Genomic DNA, 18,356 nt, shown 5'->3' with positions numbered 1-18,356 from the left:
TATATTAAACCTTTTTTTTTTGCAGTTCTGTGTGTGTATTGTGTGTATGTGTGTGTATGTTGTTTGTTAAGGCTAGACATCGACATGAGAAAAACATCTTGCAAAAAATATAAAATATGCATGTGTTTCTCTCACTTTTCACCCCTGTAATAATAGGATAACTAAAGAAAGAAATGAAATCCCTTGACTAGTTATTCAGATGATGAATGACTACCCTAAACCTTAACTACCTTCTAAAAGGCTCAACTATGATTATTGTTTTGCCAGTGTTCTAACTGGAGAACTTACCTCAAGCTCCTAGAGTGTCTTCTTTCTCTTAACTTTGTGGGTATGTGCTTAGGAAGAAGCCTCATGAAAATGTATTAACTGAGGCATAGGTATGGGTATCTGCAAGTCTGTTGCAAGTGAATAAATGTGATATTATGATAAAGCAACATAAATTAACCAAAATGCAAATTTAAATATATAAACCTCTGATCAAATTCCACTGACTAGAGGAATAAAAGATGAAATTTGTGTTCTCTTTTGGATTTTTTTCCAAGTAATAATAGGCAATATTTGTTGAGACTTGATAACACTTCAGGCACTGTGTTACAGAGTTACATGAATGATCTCATTTAATCTTCACAGTATTCCTATAAGGAAGGTAATATAATTATTTACATTTTCATTCTGCAATTGAGGAAACTAAAGAACAGAGCAATTGAGTAATTTTCCCAAGGTCACACATGCAGTATATTGCATAATTTATTTCCTTTTTACTGATAATTGGGAGTTGTCACTTTTCCCTAGTAGTAGTAGTGTTAGCCACTCAGTCATGTCCAACTCTTTGCCACCCTATGGACTGTAGCCTGCCAGGATCCTCAGTCCATGGGATTCTCCAGGCAAGAATACTAGAGTGGATTGTCATTCCCTTCTCCAGGGGATCTTCCTGACTCAGGTATCAAACTCAGGTCTCCTGCACTGCAGGCAGATCCTTTACTGTCTGAGCAATAGGGACAGCTGAAATAGAAAATGTCTATGGGTTTTATGCCCCAAACTTCTCTTTCTCTAAACTAATCCTGCTGAAAACCCCTGAGTGATTTTATTAACTCAAACTTCTTAACAATGCGTTGGCGGATTTGCTTGGTCTTGATGCTGTAGACAATGGGGTTCATGAGCAGTGGGGCCAGCAGATACACATATGACATGAGGAGGTGTAGTGTGGGGCAGATGTTCCCCGAAGCGGTGCACAAGAGACAAGCCAATCATGGGGATGTAGAAGAGGAGCACAGCACAGATATGGGAGACACAGGTGTTAAGGGCCCGAAGTCGCTCGTGGTGGGAGGCAATGCTTAACACAGTGCGGAGGATAAGGGCATAAGAGAGGAAGATGAGCAGTGAGTCCACACCAACAGTGCAGGCCATGACAAAGAGCCCATAGATGTGATTGACGATAATGCTAGAGCAGGCCAGCTTCATGATCTCTAGGTGTAGACAGTAGGCGTGGGCCAGCACGTGGGAGTGGCAGTACTGGAAGCGCTTAAGGAGGAATGGCAGGGGAAGGATGAGCAGCGCGCTTCTGAACACTGAGCTCAGCCCCATCCTGATGATACGTGCAGGTGTCAAGACTGTGGAATAACGCAGTGGGTTGCAGATGGCCACATAGCGGTCAATGGACATGGATAACAGGACTGAAGACTCCACTAGGGACAAAGTATGGATGAAGAAGAGCTGAGTGAAGCAGGCAGGGATACCAATTTCTCTGGCATCAAACCAGAAGATGCCCATCACAGTGGGCAGTGTAGAAAGGCAAAGGCCCAGGTCTGTGAGGGCAAGCATGGCCAAGAAATAGTACATGGGTTCATGGAGGGTGACATCAGTACGGATGACATGGATGATGCTAAGGTTGCCTACGATAACTGTCAGATAGATGAAGCAGAAGGGAATAGAGATCCAGCCGTGGAGATCTTCCAGACCTTGGAAGCCCGTCAGGAAGAAAGTGGCTTTCTGGAGGCTGCTATTATATAGGATTCTCATGACTTTATAACCTTGAATTCACCAACCTGCAATATAGAATGGGATTTCTGGAGAATGACAGGGCTGAATACTCACTTACCTGTCTTGGGGTCAGTGATCCAGGAAGGATCTGCAGATGAACTGGCAAAGAATTGGGGCACCTGATCTATTAGCCTTTTCTGGAAGGTCTAGGAAGGTGATTGTCATAGGTGATTTCTATAGCTCATGGATGCTGTGTGATTTAGGCTTGTGGTGATATGTCTGTCTGTATTGGACTCTCAGTAGTTTAATGAGGTCACCTCAGATGGCACCTTTTCCATATGTTCCTCCCTGAAAAAAATAAATCTCCAATTCAATCAGCAAAATATTTAAAGCTGCGCCATCTATATGTGGAACTAGTACTATACACACCATTCTGCATAATTGTCTTCTAGAATCAGCTGCATGTCAAGAGCCTTCAAACGTATTTGTAACCTGGCTGGGGATTGTCTTTCATTCCACAATACCTGGCCTGCAGGGGAATGCAGGGGAAGCATTGAGTAAATATTTGTTGGACTACTTAAGCTTGTAATTTGTGACCAGAGTGATCCCTTTCCTGAATTTACATAAAAGCCTTTGATGGCTGAGGAGGCAAATGTTGATGTGCAAATTTGAAGTCTGGAACTGAGAAATGTCTAAAAAGGCAGTCTTCAAAAAAAAAAAAAAAAAAAAAAACTTGTAGGACAGGGTGCTTCAGGGTTTAGTTCTGAGAGATATTAGGAGAGATATGTGTTTCTGTCATCACGGTGGTTAAGCTAATGGCACCCCACTCCAGTACTCTTGCCTGGAAAATCCCATGGACGGAGGAGCCTGGTAGGCTGCAGTCCATGGGGTCGCTAGAGTCGAGACGACTGAGCGACTTCACTTTCACTTTTCACTTTCATGCATTGGAGAAGGAAATGGCAACCCACTCCAGTGTTCTTGCCTGGAGAATCCCAGGGACGGGGAGGCCTGGTGGGCTGCCATCTATGGGGTCGCACAGAGTCGGACAGGACTGAAGCGACTTAGCAGCAGCAGCAGCAGATGTAGAAATGGAGATACGGAGGTGGGAAACATCAGCTCTAAAACAGTGATAACAAAGAAAAACCTGAAATAGTCAGGAAAAGCCTCTAATCTCTAGCCTAAGGAAAGTATATCTTAAGGCTCTCAGAGTGAGCTGTGCCTCTGGGGTTTGGATAATATGGCACAGAGGTATAGGTCTATCCTATAATACCTGAAACCAGGCTCTCCTTTACCTCTGCCTTCTGAACTTTTATACAATTATGTTTATTGTAAGCCAACTCTAATGGGTTCTATGTATATTAATGTAGTGTGACTAGTGTATTATTTATCACATGCATAAAAAGCTTAAAATAGCTAATGTTTAATATGTTATCTTTCTGTCACCTTCCTAAGTGCTTAGTGTTTATTATGCCATTCAACTCTCACAATGATCACATTATCAATAGATAGATTCTATTCTAAGCATCATATTACAGGTGAGAAAACCATGGCCCAGAAAGATGAAGTGACCTGGGTAAATTTACGGAGCAAGTAAGGGTTGAGTATGGAATTCAAACTCTGATAGGGTACTCCAGAGTCTACATTATTGTCTTACATCGTATTTCCTACTACTGTAGTGGGACTACTACTAGTACTGTAGGGGGACTACTACTAGTAGTCCTCCTACTACATAGCACTTTAGGTCTTACAAAAGTCAGATAATTAAAAAAAAATCAAAAAACAAAACAAAACTATACCAAGATATATGTATTGACAACCATTTCAACTATGTACATGACAGATGAGAGGAAATGTGTTCTGGGGACTAAGTTCAGTTGGGACATACTGAATGTTAACTTAAAAAGAAATTTTGGGGGATATTTCCTAGAGGGTATTATAGGTAGTGACCTTTGGGTTGAGTGGAGGCTTAAGTTGTAAGACATCTTCCAAGAATACGCAGCAATTGCTAGGAGATGCAGTGTGGAAGAAAAGACAAGGCTCTGTTCATAATACTGGAAATTATTTTACATGAGAGTAGAACATAAAATCAGAACTAGAAAAGAGACAGAGATTGGAGAAAAGAAATAGGATAAAAATAGTAGTGTATAATGTTACTGAAGTCAAATCATTACTGTTGACTAAGAAAAGAGATGGTGTAAGATGTGGGTTCTTTAAAAGGCATTGCACTTATGATGGTGAGTTCATTATTGATTTTTCAGAGAATATTTCCATAGATTGGAGAAAGACTATACAGGCTTACACTATCAGTGAATGGGGAGGAATATGTAATAAGTATATGTTACCTGTAATTTTCCTCCAGGAAAAAAAATCTACGTGATAGGTGAAGGTGGGATATTTTAAGGAAGAGAGATGGAAAGTTGAGGGTACTCTTTCAAAAAAGCTTCTTTTATTAATCAATAAAATGAAGAAGCATTGAACGGCTAAGAATAAAGAAAGACAACATGTCTTTCTTGGCCAAGATTTTTGAATGGCCAAGATTTTGCCATTCAAACTACAAATCAAAACAAGTAGTAAAACAGATACTAATGTAATAATTAATATAATACTGAAATTAATGTTGCTTTATGATCCCAAAGGAGAAACAAACAAACAAAAAAAGATATAAAGAGGCACTTCTAGCAAACAAGAGAAATGCAGGAGAAAAGTGGAGACTTGGAGAGAAGATGGGCTGTGAAGGAAGAAGGGAATATCATAAGATTTGAATAGCGTGCTGTTGGTGGCACAGACAACAATGCAGTCTGACTCCAACACTGAGAACAGTGATGGAAGAAAAAAAAGTTTCAACAAAACCTTAAAAATGAATGATAATAAAGAAGGGAAATTTTTCCATATGTTAAGTGGAGACACAAATAAGAGTTTAAACATATATATGACTTTTCAGCCAGCAGACTCAGTCAAGCTGGTTTCCATCCATTTCACATTGAGAGATTTCAGAGAGTTTGAGAAATAGAAGAGGTAGAAACCATCTATTTCATCCTGTATCTTCAGACAGAGAAGTTTCATTCTGCCTGCTTAATGAAAAGTTGCATCCATAGTGTCCCACACCAATTATTATCTCCACTTCCTCCAGATTAATGGATCAGAGAAGTGTCAGCTGCCACTAGACAACATCATACACCCTTGAACCACCCTTCAGCTCTAATTTATTGGTGTAAAGGGATGTCATCCTAGAAATCTGCAGCAGAAATAGAGAAGAGAGGGGCTAAACAGATTTCAATGACATCTGACTCCCTCTGTCTCTTATTCTTCATATAATTGCACACAATGGTATTTACAATGATCAACATCTGTGTTGGTGACAGTCTGCAAAATTACTCCAAAGGACAATTATGACCTCATATTACTGTAAAGTGTTACACTAAATATTGGTGTTACAGAGCATGATCAAATTCATTTTAATATTTAATTATCATAATACAGTTTTAAGGTAAGCAAAGTAGAGATCGCAATTTTAATTTCAAAGGTAGAGGAACTATTAATAATATTCCTAATGAGGAGGAAAGAGATGAAAGGCAGCAAGGAGTAAAATGGACGATGAAGATGACTTTTACAGGGTCATGCTGCTGCTGCTAAGTCGCTTCAGTCGTGTCCGACTCTGTGCGACCCCAGAGACGGCAGCCCACCAGGCTCCCCCGTCCCCGGGATTCTCCAGGCAAGAACACTGGAGTGGGTTGCCATTTCCTTCTCCAATGCATGAAAGTGAAAAGTCGCTCAGTCTTGTCTGACTCTTTTGGACCCCATGGACTGCAGCCTACCAGGCTCCTCCGTCCATGGGATTTTCCAGGCAAGAGTACTGGAGTGGGGTGCCATTGCCTTCTCCGTTTACAGGGTCATAGACAATGACAAAGTGAGGACTGACTATTCCCAGGCCATCTGCTTCTTAAAATTTCTTTGACTAATTTGATGTGGGGATTCAGAAGTAACCAAGATTGAGAGTTCAGTGTCTGATTCTATGTGGCCCAGTAATCTTTTTTTCTTTTTTTGCATTACATACCTGAGCAGCAACAGCTGGAGAGAAAAGTGAGTTGGGTGCATTACTTCCAGCCAGAACTCAGGAAAAATGGTACCCAACTACAAGAAGATTTCCTGCTTGAAACTCAGGGTTCTTTTGAAGAGCCCAGCAGCTTCTCCCTTGGGGCCTCAGCTGAGGTTGAAAATTCCCTGAAGAATTCTCAAAGCACTTGGCTAAAGTAGGAGGCTGTGAGAAGCTGAGAAACCCCAATCTTGCATGTAGGCAAGGGATATATTCAAAAGGATGTTTGTACTAACAGATTTCATTTTCTGAAATTGTGTAAGAAAGCACCAGCTCAGATTGAAGAGCAGTATTACACAAGATAATGTTTTGATTCAGATTCAGATAAAACATACAGTTGATCCTAACCTTATCTCTGATACCTTATATCCAGCAACCTAGGATATATGACTTAATGTCTACAGATATTACCTCCTTATATCTAAAAAAAGGAACCTCTTCTCTCTCTCTCTTTTTTTTTTTTTTTTAACACACAGACCCTGATACTATTAGGCATTCTCACATGTTTTAGAGTCAACTGCTAGTGTAATTTGGTTTGCATTTACGGAAAAGGATTAGTCCTTATCAGCCTTCAGTATAACATTATTTTTTAAATTTTATATTGAAGTACAGTTGATTTAACAATGTTGTGTTAGTTTTAGGTGTATAGCAAAGTGATTTAGTTATACGTATATATGTATCTGGGCTTCCCTGGTGACTCAGATGGTAAGGAATCCACCTGCAATGCAGGAGACTAGGTTCAATCCCTGGGTTGGGAAAATCCCCTGGAGAAGGGCATGGCAACCCACTCCAGTGTTCTTGCCTGGTGAATCCCATGGACAGAGGAACCTGGCAGGCTACAGTCCATGGGGGTCACAAAGAGTCAGACACGACTGCGACTAAGACACACACACATACATGTATCTAGTCTTTTTCGAAATCTTTTCCCATTTAGGTTGTTGTATATTAAATAACAGCTTTCAGTCTTTTTTTTTTTCTTCAGTTTTTTTTAAAGATCTGCCCACATCCACTTCTTTTTAAAAAATATCTACTTATTTAGTTTTAGCTGTTCTGGGTCTTTGTTGCTTCACGGGCTTTTCACTAGCTGCAGCAAGTGGAGGCTATGTTCTAGTTGTGGTGGGCGGGGCTTCTAATTGCAGGGGCTTCTTTTTTGTGGAGCATGAGCTCTAGGCACTCATGCTTGAGTATTTGCAGCCTGTAGTCTCCGTAGTTGTGGCTCCGGGGCTGTGAAGCACAGGCTCAGCAGTTGCGGCCCACAGGCTTAGTGGCTCCAGGGCACGTGGGATCTTCCCAGATCAGGGATTGAGTCTGTGTCCCTTACATTGGCCGGTGGATTCTTTACCACTGAGCCACCAGGGAAGTCCCCAGTCTTCACTCTTAAACTATAGATTTCTTAATTATGATTGACCAGCTTCTTTTAGAATGATTTAAACAATTGGAGGAAAGACCTCAACAGGATGGCTTACAGAATGGATTCTCAGTAAGAATCATTATTAAAACAACTGGTAGAGTGATTCTAGTTTGCCCAAAATGGGCCTAATGTATAGTTATTTTTGTTTCTCAACCAATTTGGATTTGCATTTCCCTGATAATTAGTGATGTTGAACATTTTTTCCTGTACCCTCTGGCCATTTGCATATTTTCTTGGAGAAATATATATTTAGTTCCTCTGCTCATTTTTTAATCAGGTTGATTGTTTTATTATTATTATTGAGTTGTGTGTTCCTTATATATTTTGGAGATTATCACTTATTAGATATATGTTTTGCAAATATATTCTCCCACTATGTAGGCTGCCTTTTCATTTTGTTGATTATTTTGCTGTACAAAATTGTTTTAACCTGTCCTTCCACCTCTTGATTTTTCTTCTTTTTTTTTTGCCAGTTGGGAAGATCTTCAGGTGATACTTTCCCACTGGCTCATGGACAGACTTCCTAATGGAGTTCGCTACATAGTCATCAGGGACCACAGCCCTTTAATAACCTCTGAGAATTTTATCTGTCCTTCTCCTGATATCTTTCCTCTTTTCAGTCATGGAGCTTATGATTTGGTACTTTGGATGCTACATGAGAAATAAGTCACTTTTGTAGTTTCCTGTGCATCTGGGGAAGCTGGGTGTCAAGTCAACTATGCTCCCTTTCCCCTGCAGGGGAAATCAAAGGACTGAGAAGGTCTCACTTTGCTCTAAACTTAGCTGTCTTAGGAAGGGGTGATTCGTACAAAGTCTAACTGTTCTCATATACTCCAGGACATTGAAACTCATATATTTTTTGTTCCAATGGCATGCTGGAACTTTTCTGGAAATCTGGACTTCCACAAAGCTCTCTCATTCATGGGGTGTCTACCCCAATCAGTGTTTTCCAAGTGCTAAAGGACCAAGGCCCAGACAGACTGGAACTAGTTCATAGCTCTCTTGGAGACCACACCATAGAGCAAGGTCTGTCTGCCTGTTACGAATGCATGGCTGTGTGTGACCCTTCTAGGTTCCTTGAAATGTGGTACTGGATTCCACAGAAGCACTTTGCTGTTCATGGATGGGTGGTTAATTTTTTTTTTTTTTTTTGCTGGAGGGAGGACAAATAAGAGATGCCTTATTCCACCATGATTTTAAAGTCACTCTAAAAATCAATCAGTTATATAAGTTGGTGCTAAAGTCACTCTAAAAATCAATCAGTTATATAAATTGTTTAAAATATTATTCCAAGTCATGATTCAAAGATTTTGAACATGTTTTGGGTTCAGATTTTGTTCTATAAAACATGTGGTCCTATTGAAAATGCTATTTTGAATTCAATTAAGGAGCTCAACATTAGATATACATTTTTTAAAATTTAGATATAAGTTCATATTTGTCAGGACAATAGTGTAGTAAAAACAATGCTCTTGTGAAATTAGGAAACTTTGTTCACAATGTTCTTGGGATAGTTGTGGTCCAGACATAATTCATGACTACATCCAGGCAATTCTTTCAGCCTAGTTTCTCTTTACATATACATTTAGAATAGCTGAATTAAGAAAATTTTAAGACAAATCTGATATTCAATAGAAAAAGAAAGGAAATCTTTAGCATTATAGTGAAAAAATAATCAGCATTCTCTTTTACTGGCTAATCACTTTCAATCAGATTTTAAAGCTAGGTGAGCCTCTGAAGGAGTGTTTGGTAAATCAGACTAATTTGGTGTTCAGTTCAGTTCAGTTGCTCAGTCGTATCCGACTCTTTGTGATCCCATGGACTGCAGAACACCAGGCTTCCCTGTCCATCATCAACTCCCAGAGCCTACTTAAACTCATGCCCATTGCATCGGTGATGCCATCCAACCATCTCATCCTCTGTCATCCCCTTCTCCTCCTGCCTTCAATCTTTCCCAGCATCAGGGTCTTTTCAAATGAGTCAGTTCGCATCAGGTGGCCAAAGTACTGGAATTTCGGCTTCAACATCAGTCCTTCTAATGAATATTTAGGACCGATTTCCTTTAGGATGTACTGGTTTGATCTTGTAGTCCAAGCAGTTCTCAAGAGTCTTCTCCAACACCACAGTTCAAAAGCCTAAATTTGTCAACACTCAGCTTTCTTTATAGATCAGCTGTCACATCCATACATGACTACTGGAGAAACCATAGCTTTAACTAGACAGAACTTTGTTGACAAAATAATGTCTCTGCTTTTTAATATGCTGTCTAGGTTGGTCTTCCCAGAGAACTCATCCTTTAAACAATTTTTATATTTTTGTTCAAAGTAGGTTAGACATCTTTAACCAAAGCATTGAAAAATTAGAGTATCAAAATTTTATTTTTGGTTTCTTTTAGCCAGCATAAACCATTGTCTAATTCAAAGCTTGCAAACAGAGCTTGTACAAGGATAGACATTTATTTACTTTCAGAGAAAATTTCATGTTTGAAATCGTTTTTGTTTAAAATGGTTTGATTGGCAAACCAATATTCTAAAAATATTTGCTAATGAATATATTTTGATGTGTATTATGTATGAGATTTCATATGAAATATGTATATAAAATTATAAACAATACAAAATATGTATATATGACCTTCTACATACAATCCCATGTTTGTTTATTCTCAAAAGTGTCTGATTATTAACTCTAAATGTTTTAGTTATTAAACAAAATATGTTTCAAGAAATTTTAAAAAACTAACAGAAAATATGTGCAGACAAAATTAGAGGTAATTATCTGATAAAGTTCAAGGTGATTAATATTATTTAGAAAAATATGCACTAAAAAGGTAAATGCATACATATTACATAAATGCCAAAAAAAGAGACTATTGCAAATAGTTATTTGAGAAATGCAAATCATGTTCAATAGTGGTAATCCCATCAACATACATGTCATTCTATGATTGTATGAAAGAAAGGATTCACAACCATTGCTAAAGGTCTGAGTGAACTATTGGCAGTTAGTTCCTGAGTTGTTAAACATCCTTCAGTAAGCACAGCATTCCCATCTGGCATTTTCCTGACTCAAATGTAGGTAGTACAGTCTTTTCAGAAATAATGTTTATCTGCTAATACTAGTTGCCTGAAGGGCTAGAGTGATTTACACATGTCTGACAGATAGAAGAGAAGAGGAAAAGAAGAGCTAAGAAAGAAAAAAAAAGTTGCATGCATTTAAATATACATGCACACAGATTCTTAAATCAGAGAACATGTATACAGAGCTTTGGAGTTCAGGAATTAGATATATCAACTGCATTATCATGAACTAAAAAAGGAAGAAACACTCAGTCTTTCCTCTAGTATACTTTTATTAGCTAGGAAAGTGAAAGTATGGAAACTATATCTTTTTCTTTTAACATAGGCATTGATATAGGTAAGTTCTCTTATTTTATTGGCATGCATTTTAAAATTCAAGAAGTAGAGGCTTTCAGTCATCACTGAAGTCTTGAATTTTTAGATGTTCAATCTGAGAAAAAGAATGGAAGTAATTTTCTCAAGATCTCAGGGACACTGAGGGTACTAAGCATACTCAGTATTAAAGCCATTTACTCTATGAGTTCTAACCATAAAACACAAGACCATTCCTCTAGATCATGATTTCCCCTGGCTATACATTCAGTTTATTTATTTACCACTTATAAGTTTATTCCTTTTATTATTGCATTGATAAACTTCTTTTTGAACAAAATTTCCCCATAACCTTTTTGCGGATTTGATGAGTTTTCACACAGGACACAATGGGATTCATCAGGAGAGGCACCAGTAGGAAAACATCAGCCATGAGAATGTGGATCATAGGAGACACACCACTGGCAAATTGGTGGAGCATGGCCGCACTCAGCACGGGCACGCAGAAGATAAGCACAGCACAGATATGAGATATGTGGGTGTTGAGGGCCTTAGGCTGCTCTCTGGGGGTTGCAATGCCCAGTACTGTCTTTAAGATCATCATGTAGGAGAAAGTAATAAACAGCAAATCCAAAATACTAGAAAGGGTAGCACAGAGTCCATAGACAACATTGACTCTGTTGTCAGAGCAGGCCACCTTCATGACACCCTGGTGGAGACAGTAGGAGTGTAAGAGCAGGTTTTGATGACAGTATGTCAGCCTTTGCAACAAAAAGGGCAGTGGAAGAATCAGCATAATATTCTTGGAAGTCAGCAAGACCCCTGTTTTGATGACTTGGGAGCTGGTTAAGATTGTGCTGTATCTAAGAGGGTGGTGCATAGCCACATACTGGTCAAATGCCATTACCAATAGCACAGAGGCTTCAATGACTGTGAATAGATGGATAAAGAATTCCTGGGCAAAGCATGTAGCTGCATGAATTCCATGGACACCAAACAGGAACAGTCCCAAAGTGATGGGTGAGAAAGACAAGGACAACCCTAGGTCAGAGATGGATAGCATGGAAAGGAAATAGTGCGTGGGTTCATGGAGGCTTGGCTCTGTCTTAATAAAGAAAAGGATGGTGAAGTTACCCAGGAGAGAAAGAAAGTACACAGATGAGAAAGGGATGGATATCCAGAAGTGACTCTTCTCCAGTCCAGGGATCCCAATAAGGAAGAATCTGAGAACTTCAATGTTGGTGTCATTAAGAGGAGCCATGACATGTAAAAAAGATACTTAACCAGGTTCTTGCCTCAATGGAGATGGAAATTTCCTAAATAAAGAAGATATTCCTTTTTTTGTAAAATGTAGGTCATAGAACTAAGACAACTCAGAAACTTCTTAAGGTAAATAGTCTATTTAAACTGTCAGTTCAGGCTGTAAGAAAAGTCAAACAAACAAACAAAAAAACAAGACGTATCTGACTTGCTTCTTCATCCAGCTATTTGTTTCATTTTGTGAAAATCTCAGTCAATTTGGACTTTATATAACTAAAAATTCCAAACAACCCTTTGACCACATGAAGCTACTCATGGCTGAATTTCATAAAATCAGATCTCCAATTTTATGGTTCTCTTAACTTAGTTTTATAAAAACAAAATCTTGAAAGGAAAAGCAAACTTTACTATGGGTGAGGGGATTCATAAATTAACTCATATCTATAATCAAATCTGTATATCTCTGATAGGGTATAGATTTGAATTAATGGCAGAACTGAAAATTCATAATTATATAGTTTTAAAGTTAAAAAGTTCCTTTAGAAAATATATAGTCATATTTTCCTGACTATACAGAACCACTTTAACCATCAGTTCAGTTCAGTACAGTCACTCAGTTGTGTCTGACTCTGCGACCCCATGGACTGCAGCATGCTAGGCTTCCCTATTCATCACCAACTCCTGGAATATAATCAAACTCATGTCCATTGAGTCAGTGATGCCATCCATCCATCTCATCCTCTGTCATCCCCTTCTCCTCCTGCCTTCAGTCTTTCCAAGTATCAAGGTCTTTTCAAATGAGTCAGTTCTTCGCATCAGGTGGCCAAAGTATTGAGGTTTCAGCTTCAACATCAGTCCTTCCAATGAATATTCAGGATTGATTTCCTTTAGGATGTATTGGTTGGATCTCCTTGCTGTCCAAGGGACTCCCAAGAGTCTTCTCCAACACCACAGTTCAGAGGCATCAAGTCTTTGGCAGTCAGCTTTCTTTATAGCTCAACTCTCAAATCTGTACATGACTACTGGAAAAAACAGCTTTGACTAGATGGACCTTTGTTAGTAAAGTAATGTCTCTGCTTTTTAATATGCTGTCTAGGTTGATCATAGCTTTTCTTCCAAGGAACAAGCGTCTTTTAATTTCATGGCTGCAGTCACCATCTGAAGTGATTTTGGAGCCCCCACAAAATAAAGTCTCTCACTTTCCATTATTTCTCCATCTATTTGTCATGAAGTAATGGGACCTGGTGCCATGATTTACTTTTCTGAATGTTAAGTTTAAGCCAACTTTTTCAATCTCTTTCACTTTCATCAAGAGGATCTTTAGTTCTTTGCTTTCTGCCATAAGGGTGGTGTCATCTGCATATCTGAGGTTACTGATGTTTCTCACAGCAATCTTGATTCCAGCCTGTGCTTCATCCAGCCTGGCATTTTGCATGATGTACTTTGCATATAAGTTAAATAAGCAGGGTGAAAAAATTACAGTCTTGACATAGTCCTTTCCTTATTTGGAATGAGTCTGTTGTTCCATGTCAAGTTCTGACTGTTGCTTCTTGACTTGCATACAGATTTCTCAGGAGAGAGGTCAGATGGACTGGTATTCCTATTTCTTGAAGAATTTTCCACAGTTTGTTGTGATCTACACAGTCAAAGGCTTTGAGTCAATAAAGCAGAAGTAGAGATTTTTCCGGAACTCTCTTGCTTTTTCGATGATCCAATGGATGTTGGCAATTTGATCTCTGGTTTCTCTGCCTTTTTTAAATCCATCTTGAACATCTGGAAGTTCACAGTTCATGTATTGTTGAGCCTGGTTTGGAGAATTGTGAGCATTACTTTGCTAGCATGTGAGATGAGTGCAATTGTGCAGTAATTTGAGCATTCTTTGGCATTGCTTTTTGAAAGGTTGTTGCTGAACCACAAAAATGCCAGGATTCTTGGCCTCCTAAAGAGAAGAATTCAATCCAGGGGGCCAGAGATGAGGCTTGATTGCTCAGAGTTTTTGTGTATTAAAGTTTTACTAAAATATAAGAGAAATAAGAAAGCTTCTGACAGGGACATCAGAAGGGGGCAGAAAGAATGCACCCTCGCTAGTGTTAGCAATGGAGATATATGCTTTTTAATGTTATTACAATGAATCAAAAGAATGTCTGGAGATTGTAAAGACCTTATTAGATTCACTCCCATAATTTACATTTTAAGATAACAGGCTTAGCCAGAAGGTGTTTTCCAGAAACTGTTTTCCACAGGATACATTCAGTCATTTCAGTTCAGTCGCTCACTTGTGTCCAACTCTTTGCTACCCCATGAATCGCAGCAGGCCAGGCCTCCCTGTCTATCACCAGCTCCTGGAGTTCACTCAAACTCATGTTCACTGAGTTGGTGATGCCATCCAGCCATCTCATCCTCTGTCGGCCCCTTCTCCTCCTGCCCCTAATCCCTCCCAGAATCAGAGTCTTTTCCAATGAGTCAACTCTTCGCATGAGGTGGCCAAAGTATTGGAGTTTCAGCTTTAGTATCAGTCCTTCCAATGAACACCCAGGGCTGATGTCCTTTAGGGTGGACTGGTTGGATCTCCTTGCAGTCCAAGGGACTCTCAAGGGTCTTCTCCAACACCACAGTTCAAAAGCATCCTCTCTTTGGTACTCAGCTTTCTTCACAGTCCAACTCTCACATCCATACATGACCACAGGAAAAACCATAGTCTTGACTAGACGGACATTTGTTGGCAAAGTAATGTCTCTGCTTTTGAATATGCTATCTAGGTTGGTCATAACTTTCCTTCCAAGGAGCAAACGTCTTTTAATTTCATGGCTGCCATCGCTATCTGCAGTGATTTTGGAGCCCCCAAAAATAAAGTCTGACGCTATTTCACTGTTTCCCCATCTATTTCCCATGAAGTGATGGGACCAGATGCCATGATCTTCGTTTTCTGAATGTTGAGCTTTAAGCCAACTTTTTCACTCTCCTCTTTCACTTTCATCAAAGGCTTTTTAGTTCCTCTTCATTTTCTGCCATAAGGGTGACATCATCTGCACATCTGAGGTTATTGATATTTCTCCCAGCAATCTTGATTTCAGCTTGTGCTTCTTCCAGCCCAGCCTTTCTCATGATGTACTGTGCATATAAGCTAAATAAGCAGGGTGACAATATACAGCCTTGACATATTCATTTTCCTATTTGGAACCAGTCTGTTGTTCCATGTCCAGTTCTAACTGTTGCTTCCTGACCTGCATACAGGTTTCTCACGAGGCAGGTCAGGTGCTCTTGTATTCCCATCTCTTGCAGAATTTTCCACAGTTTATTGTGATCCACACAGTCAAAGGCTTTGGCATATTCAATAAAGCAGAAATAGATGCTTTTCTGGCATTCTCTTGCTTTTTTGATCATCCAGCGGATGTTGGCAATTTGATCTCTAGTTCTTCTGCCTTTTCTAAAACCAGCTTGAACATCTGGAAGTTCATGTTTCACATATTGCTGAAGCCTGGCTTGGAGAATTTTGAGCATTACTTTACTAGCGTGTGAGATGAGTGCAATTGTGCAGTAGTTTGAGCACTCTTTGGCATTGCCTTTCTTTGGGATTGGAATGAAAGTGGAACTTTTCCAGTCCTGTGGCCACTGCTGAGTCTTCTAAATTTGGTGGTATATTGTGTGCAGCACTTTCACAGCATCATCTTTCAGGATTTGAAATAGTTCCACTGGAATTCCATCACCTCCACTAGCTTTGTTCATAGTGATGCTTTCTAAGGCCCACTTGACTTCACATTCCAGGATTTTTGGCTCTAGGTGAGTGATCACACCATTGTGGTTGTCTGAGTCATGAAGATCTTTTTGCTATAGTTCTGTGTATTTTTGCCACCTCTTCTTAATATCTTCTGCTTCTGTTAGGTCCGTACCACAGGTCACCATCAATGAACATGTCCTAGCTTATTCCCAGTATTAGTATATTAACTACTGCCTAAAGCTTTTTGCTTCATATAGTTAAATACTCAGTTTTCCTTCCTTGAATCAAACTGATAAATTTTTCTAAAAATTTCTATTGCTTTTCTCTGTAGGTACAGAATATAGTCCCATTTACACAAAATAGGTTCTTTACGAAAGTGAAAATTGAAAGTCAAAGTTGCTCAGTCCTATCTGACTGTCTGTGACCCCATGTACTATACAGTCCATGGAATTCTCCAGGCCAGAAGACTAGAGTAGGTAGCTGTTCTCTTCTCCAGGGGATCTTCCCAACCCAGGGGTCAAACCCAGGTCTCCTGCATTGCAGGCGGATTCTTTACCTGCTGATCCACAAGGGAAGCCCAACTATGCTGCTGCTGCTGCTGCTGCTGCTAAGTCACTTCAGTTGTGTCTAACTCTGTGCGACCCCATAGATGGAAGCCCACCGGGCTCCCCCATCCCTGGGATTCTCCAGGCAAAAACACTGGAGTGGGTTGCCATTTCCTTCTCCAATGAATGAAAGTGAAAAGTGAAAAGTGAAAGGGAAGTCGCTCAGTCGTGTCTGACTCTTAGCGACCCCATGGACTGCAACTTACTAGGCTCCGCCATCCATGGGATTTTCTAGGCAAGAGTACTGGAGTGGGGTGCCATTGTTTTCTGTCAACTATGCTAGATATGGCTAAAATTATCTTATGTCAATAGACTGTGGCCATTTGCATTCTGGCTTTTTTATCACTACTGCTTGAAGACTGCATTATTTTTAGAGATAGTCACTATTAGATTTAATTTAAATTATAGAATAAACACACATAGATTTAATTATTTTATTATGTATTTATTCTTATTTTAAATTTTATACAATAATATGCATGCCTATGTGCATGCTCAGTCATGTCTAGCTCTTTAAGATCCCATGGACTTTAGCCTGCCAGGTTCCTCTATCCATTCAGTTTTCCTGGCAAGAATACTGGAGTGGGTTGCTATTTCCTTCTCCAGGGAATCTTCCTGACTCTGGATTGAACTCATGTCTCCTGTGACTCCTGCATCGAAGGTGGATACTTTACCACTGAGCCACTGGGAAGCCCCTATATAGTAATATGACACCCTGCTAAATGGTTTATATATTTTTCCTCATTTATGTTATATACAATTATTTTATTCACCTTATAATTAATAAAACAGGTCTTCAGATCAGATCAGATCAGTCGCTCGTCGTTTCCGACTCTTTGCGACCCCATGAATCGCAGCATGCCAGGCCTCCCTGTCCATCACCAACTCCCGGAGTTCACTGAGACTCATGTCCATCGACTCAGTGATGCCATCCAGCCATCTCATCCTCTGTCGTCCCCTTCTCCTCCTGTTCCCCAATCCCTCCCAGCATCAGAGTCTTTTCCAATGAGTCAACTCTTCACATGAGGTGGCCAAAGTACTGGAGTTTCAGCTTTAGCATCATTCCTTACAAAGAAATCCCTGGGCTGATCTCCTTCAGAATGGACTGGTTGGATCTCCTGGCAGTCCAAGGGACTCTCAAGAGTCTTCTCCAGCACCACAGTTCAAAAACATTAAAACAGGTCTTAGAGAGGTACAATGATTTGTCTAAGGCCATGAATATACCTATGAGACAGAGAGAATGAATCATGTGGTTTTTGAGACATACAGGCTTCCCCAGTGACTCAGACAGTAAACAGTCTGCCTACAATGTAGCAGACCTGGGTTCGATCCCTGGGTAGGAAAGATCCTCTGGAGGAGGAAATGGCTACCCATTTCAGTATTCTTGCCTGGAAAATTCCAAGGACAGAGGAGCCTGGTAGGTTACAGTTCATGGAGGTGCAAAGAGTTGGACATGATTGAGAGACTACATTTTCTCTTTCACCCTTCTCACATATATCATCCAGACAGGGCATTTCTAAGACATCTCTGAACACATACCCTTATCAACACATACAGTCCATTTCTCCTTGGTTGTTCTATAAGATTTTCTATCTCCATGGGCATCTGCTGATTTGCTTTTAACATCTAGCATATCTATTGAGAATACAAATAGAAAATGGAATGAAAATTATGTCAAATATCCTGAATGAATAGAATTATATCTTACCTTCTTTGAGATTATTTTTTACCAATATGATATTAGAATCTGGGAAGCATCCTTAGACTCCCCTTTTTTGCTTTGTAAGCCCTGTCTTATAAAGCCTAGAGGACCCTTGGAGTTGACTACAAGCAAGCTCTGCCTGATGAATAACACCATACTTCATGGGAAATCTTAGGGGTTGGCTCAAGGGAGATG

The 18,356-nt window shown here is 39.7% G+C and overlaps 2 protein-coding genes and 1 long non-coding RNA gene across 3 annotated transcripts in view; all 3 read right to left on the bottom strand.

Annotated features, from left to right (window-relative positions):
• Positions 1-1,055: 1,055 nt before the first annotated feature.
• On the bottom strand, positions 1,056-2,399 carry OR51G1B (olfactory receptor family 51 subfamily G member 1B). The gene is given in 2 exon segments (XM_002693242.3): positions 1,056-1,206; positions 1,208-2,399. Coding segments are annotated over 2 exon segments (963 nt in total). The 5' UTR covers positions 2,020-2,399.
• An 8,784-nt stretch (positions 2,400-11,183) lies between these two features.
• Positions 11,184-12,137, bottom strand: OR51A3 (olfactory receptor family 51 subfamily A member 3). The gene has a single exon (NM_001390594.1). The coding sequence runs from the start codon at positions 12,135-12,137 to the stop codon at positions 11,184-11,186; it is 954 nt and encodes a 317-aa protein (NP_001377523.1).
• Positions 12,138-17,723: 5,586 nt separating this feature from the next.
• Positions 17,724-18,356, bottom strand: part of LOC132342337 (uncharacterized) — a 62,220-nt gene continuing 61,587 nt past the window's right edge. The window contains exon 3 of the long non-coding RNA XR_009490674.1: positions 17,724-18,094. This is a non-coding gene — a long non-coding RNA (uncharacterized lncRNA). The remainder of the gene's footprint in view (positions 18,095-18,356) is intronic.

Source organism: Bos taurus, chromosome 15 (assembly GCF_002263795.3).
Source record: "Bos taurus isolate L1 Dominette 01449 registration number 42190680 breed Hereford chromosome 15, ARS-UCD2.0, whole genome shotgun sequence".
Taxonomy (NCBI): domain Eukaryota; kingdom Metazoa; phylum Chordata; class Mammalia; order Artiodactyla; family Bovidae; genus Bos; species Bos taurus.
This window is presented reverse-complemented; position numbering and strand designations above follow the sequence as displayed.